General features: G+C 32.0%; 2 protein-coding genes across 2 annotated transcripts; both read right to left on the reverse strand.

Annotated features, from left to right (window-relative positions):
- Positions 1-496: 496 nt before the first annotated feature.
- On the reverse strand, positions 497-1106 carry LOC131633502 (uncharacterized). The gene is made up of 2 exons (XM_058904216.1): positions 811-1106; positions 497-725 (listed from the first exon to the last, which is right to left on the reverse strand). The coding sequence occupies exons 1-2, from the start codon at positions 1104-1106 to the stop codon at positions 497-499; spliced, it is 525 nt and encodes a 174-aa protein (XP_058760199.1).
- Positions 1107-1156: 50 nt separating this feature from the next.
- LOC131633504 (uncharacterized) lies at positions 1157-2080 on the reverse strand. Its single transcript, XM_058904217.1, has one exon. The coding sequence runs from the start codon at positions 2078-2080 to the stop codon at positions 1157-1159; it is 924 nt and encodes a 307-aa protein (XP_058760200.1).
- Between the last annotated feature and the right edge of the window lie 2901 nt (positions 2081-4981).

Below are 4981 nucleotides of genomic sequence, written 5' to 3' on the forward strand. Positions count from 1 at the left end.
ACTCTTTTGTAGGACTTCCTTTCTTCAATTTTGCAAGAAAGGAAGTAAGCCCCCGCCTCTAAGAAAGAATTATTATTATTTATTCCAATCAACTTACTCTTGTGAAAGTTTATGCCAAGTCCCGACACAAGTTCAAAATCCTTAAGAATCGCCTTAATTGCCCAAACATGCTTCTAAGACCCTTCCCCCACCATTAAAGTGTCATCCGCAAATTGAAGGATGTCCACCGAACAAGAACCTTTAATGTCAAAACTAGCAAGCTCACCCATTCCAATGAATTGCCTCACCAACCCCGATAAACCTTCCACCGCTATGACATAAATAAAAGGTGACAAGGGATCACCTTGTCTCAATCCTCTATAAACATCAAACTCTTTTGTAGGACTCCCGTTGACAAGAACCGACATGCTACTTTTAAAAACCAATAATTCTATCCACTTCAACCATCTACTTTCAAATCCCATTCTTTCCAACATATACCTTAAATAATTCCAACTCACTCTATCATAGGCCTTCTCAAATTCAACCTTGAAAAGCAAACAATTTTTCCCTCCTTTCTAGCATAATCCACCACTTTGTTATCCACTAAAACTCCATCCAATGATTGTCTTCCAGGAAAAAAAGCACTTTGACACAGAGAAACAATCGAATCTAACACTCCTTTTAATCTCCCCGCCAAGAGTTTGGCAACCGCCTTATACATACAACCCACCAAGCAAATGGATCTATAATCATCCAAACTCAAAGGGTTAGAGGATTTTGGCACCAAAGTCAAAAAATAAGAAGTAATCGCTTTAGAAAGAACATTACCGGAGTAAAAAAGTCTCAAAAAAATTCACAAAATCCTCTTTAATAATATCCCAGCACTTCTTAATAAAGAGAAAAGTATATCCATCCGGCCCTGGACTTTTATCTTCCCCACAACTCCAAATAAATTCCCTAATCTCACTTTCCTTAAAAGGTTTTTTAATGTCTACCATATCCTCCCCTTTAATTCTATTAACTTGAATTCCTTCCAAACAAGGTCTCCTCTCATCTACTTCTACAAATTTCTTACCAAAATTATCGACAAACGCCTCCCTCACCTCCTCCACTGAAACCGCCATACGACCCCCCAGAAGAATATGACCAATATGCTTTAATCTACTTTTTCTTTTTAACACCTTGTGAAAAAACTACTATTATCATCTCCCTCTTTTATCCACTTTAATCTAGATTTTTGAAGGAGCATGTTCTCTTTTAACCTCATATTCCTCCATATGTGACTAGATGCCTCTTTCCTCCTCTCCAAAGTGTCCGAAAACAAAATTCCATCCTCCATCTCTAAATGAGCGTCGGCCAAGTTTAGGTCTCTCACCCCCTCTTCCACCTCCAAATCAATCCTCCCAAAAACCTCCTTATTCCACCTCCTTAATTTATCCTTAAAGAGCCTAAGCTTTTCTTTTAGAACAAAATCTCCTTTCCCTTCTAATTTTATCTTCTTCCATTCATTTTCCCCAAAAGGCATAAAAGATTCAAGGGAAAACCATTCGTTGTTGAATTTAAAAGGTTTAGGGCCCCAATTAGTAACATCCGACACAATCCACACCGGGCTATGATCCGAAATATCTCTATCTTCAATCAATTGACCTACAACACCCCATCTACTAACCACATTATCGAATACAAGGAAACGATCAATTCTACTCATAGACTTCTCATCACCACTATACCAAGAGAACATCTTTCCTTTGCACGGGATATCCACCGAAGCACTTTTTTGAATAAATTCCGAGAAAGAATCCAAATCCTTATAATGAACAATCGTCGACCTTCCCTTCCTCTCCATCCTATCCTTAATAACATTGAAATCCCCTCCCATAATCCACTCTCCATTATTTAGTTTTTCTTTCAAATCCAACAAAATCTCCCACATCCTCTTTTTCTTGACAAAATCACACGAGGAGTATATGTTGACCAAGTAAAACAAATCCCCCTTCCAAACTACTTTAATGCCCAAATACCCTTCACCCTTAAAACTACTAAGAACTTTCACTCCACCAACCTTCCAAAACGTAATTAGACCACCCGACATACCCATCGCATTAGAAAAAGAATAATCGATCTCCGTGTTGCTCCAAAAACTTCTAGCCACCTCCTCTTTTAAATTAGTAATCTTAGACTCTTGAATCATAAAAACTTATGCATTCCCTTTTTTCATTATAGCACTAATTCTCCTTCTCTTAAGTGCGTTCATACTTAAATTGATTTAGTGGGGTGTCATGTCCACTACTTAAATTGATTTAGTGGTATGACATATTATATTAATTTAATTGTTAATTAAAATAAAATTCGATTTTAATTTAATTATTGTTAATTAATTAAAAGAAAATTTTAATGTAATTTAATTATTAATTAATAGAAAATAAATTGGTGGAATTTTTTTGGCGGGAAATTTTGATAATAGAAGTTACAGGATTATAATTTAGTACTAGACGTTTACCCGTGCGATGCACGAGATGTTATGTTGAATTAATAACAAATATAAAATCAACTTAAAAAAAATATAAATTAAATAGATAAATTTCGTAAAATTTAGTAGAAATAAAAGAGAGCAACATAAATATTAAAATATAATAAAAATAATATTGTAAAATAATTTTTTAATTAAAATTTGGAATATTTAAATGTTAATTTTTAATAGGTATGTTGTATACATTGGTATAGATTTCTCTTTTCCTTTACAATTATCGCAGTAATAGTTGTTTCCATTAACATGCACTTTTCGAAAACAATTTTTGCATGAAATATAGCACCAGCTACTATCCAAGTCAATCTCAATGATCTTTGCGAGAATTGAAACAAAACACTTCTGAAATATTGAATTATATTTTAAGAAATTATCATATAAATAGATATTAAAAACTCCCCAAATAAATTATTTAACAAAAAAAAACTTACAAATTTAGTTTCTAATTAATATATTTGGTATTGTGATCATTCGTTGAGTTTGCATCAATTCTTCTGTTAATGTAAGATTAGTATGACCAATCATTTGTGTCATTGACCGAGTGAGAGAAATTTTTGTGTCTTCCAATCTATTGTAAAAAAAATCAATCAAATTGATCTAGGAATTGATAAAAATAACAATAGACTGATAAAATATGTATGATATATACACTTTAGCTTATATTCATTGACTTCCTTGATGTCAGCAATGAATAACATCTTAGTACCAAAAAAAGGCATTTGAAATTTTCATTATTCCTGTTAAGAAACATTAAACATAGTTGGATAAAATAAAAAATAAGTATAATGAATAATATTGACACAAAAAAACATCTAAATTACCATTTAATTTCTTTAACTTGGAAGGATTCATGATAAATACAATACGACCAGATTCACAGTGATTTCAAGATATTGTTGCATTTGCTCAGCATAAGTTTCCCATAAAATGCAATTTATTCTTTTGCTTATGTGATAATATGTGATTAGTAAAGATAAAAAAATATATACCATAAATTAAATTATGAAATTAAACATAGTGATAAACCATTATTAAATCTTACTCTAAATCTTCGAGAACAATTTCAATGAGTTTGTAGTTTTTTCCATTCTTTTGAGTTTCTTTGGTGGTGATCTTTTCGACAATATGTTCAATCACGCCTATTAAATTTAAGGAAAAACTACAAATAAGTTTAGTCAAATGAATTATATAATTTGATTTGTAAATTTATAAATAGATGTGAAAATGAATATAAAATAATATAACAGAAGATGAATACCAAGTAATTTATCATCATTTGTAGCTAAGAGGATATCTGAAAAAGCAACAAAATCAAAATGATTTGTTGGAATTTCATTCGCAACTATTTCACTGTAATTTGTAGCACCCATGAAGTTCAATTTGAACTTGTGTGTTGTTGGTTTGAATTTCATTTCATTTCTGGCAATTAAGAAGTTTTCAATTAAATAAGTATAACTTTCTTTTAAGGATTCTTGAAACTGTGTGATAAGTCATTTCTTTATAGTGGCCTGAATCTTTCCATACTACAATGAAAAATTTACTTACATATTTATTATTATTTATAGAAAATTTGGCGGGCAATTTTTAGGGGGAAAAAGTTGTAGGATTATAATTTAGTATGATGATAAGTAAAATTAAAATAGTTAAAAAAAATAAGGGTTAAATATATAAATCCCCTTGCAATGTTAGCGAATTAAAGTTTTGGCCCCTCGTAAAGTTTTTTTTTTATTTCCCCCTTAGCTTATGTTGATTCCCTCAGACATCCCCCCATTTTCCAGATGTCATGGAATCTTTGGAATTTTTTTGAAACTATATATAGGTGGCATTTCTAATTACACACATGACATAATTTTTTACTTATTGTTTGATGACATAAGTCATATATACCAGAATTGGGGAAAAATCAAAATTAGGGTGTAGAAAACAAAGAAAGGGTGAAGAGAACGAAAAAGGTTCGCGAAGAAGACGATTATGGGTGGAAGCAAGTGTTCGTCAACGAGTAAGGGTTTGCCAATATGTGGGTGCAACGAATCCATGAAGTTGTTGGTATCTAACACCCTCGAAAATCCAAGCAAAAAATTTTGGAAATGCAGAAATTCCAAGGTGAGCTTTATTCAAGATTGTAATTCCTCTACTGATTTAGGGTTTCAGTTATTGATGTTATAATATTGGAGAAAAGTTGCAGAATGATTGCAGATTATTTCTCTGGGACGACATGGTTAGAGAGGCTGAAGTATCATCGTCTAGATGCTGCAATTGTCACGTTGAGGATAGATCAAAGAAGCTGGAAAAATTGAAGAAAAAGGTTGCTTTGAAAGGACAAAGAATTTATGGATGATGATTGCAATTGTTCTATCATGGATGTTTTTTGCAGTTGTGTATGATTTTAAGTAGTTGTTAGGTGATCATTTTGTAAAACCTTTTTGGCTTGTCATGGTTAGTAACTAGTCTGTGATGGTTTGTAATTGTAAA

The sequence above is a fragment of the Vicia villosa genome, unplaced genomic scaffold (genome assembly GCF_029867415.1).
Source record: "Vicia villosa cultivar HV-30 ecotype Madison, WI unplaced genomic scaffold, Vvil1.0 ctg.001130F_1_1, whole genome shotgun sequence".
Classification (NCBI taxonomy): Eukaryota; Viridiplantae; Streptophyta; class Magnoliopsida; order Fabales; family Fabaceae; genus Vicia; species Vicia villosa.

Coding starts and splice junctions, on each gene's coding strand:
- LOC131633502 (XM_058904216.1), bottom strand. CDS start 1,106: ATGGCGGTTTCAGTGGAGGAGGTGAGGGAGGCGTTTGTCGATAATTTT. Junction 726..810: donor TTTGAGACTTTTTTACTCCG/GTAATGTTCTTT, acceptor GGATGATTATAG/ATCCATTTGCTTGGTGGGTT.
- LOC131633504 (XM_058904217.1), bottom strand. CDS start 2,080: ATGGGTATGTCGGGTGGTCTAATTACGTTTTGGAAGGTTGGTGGAGTG.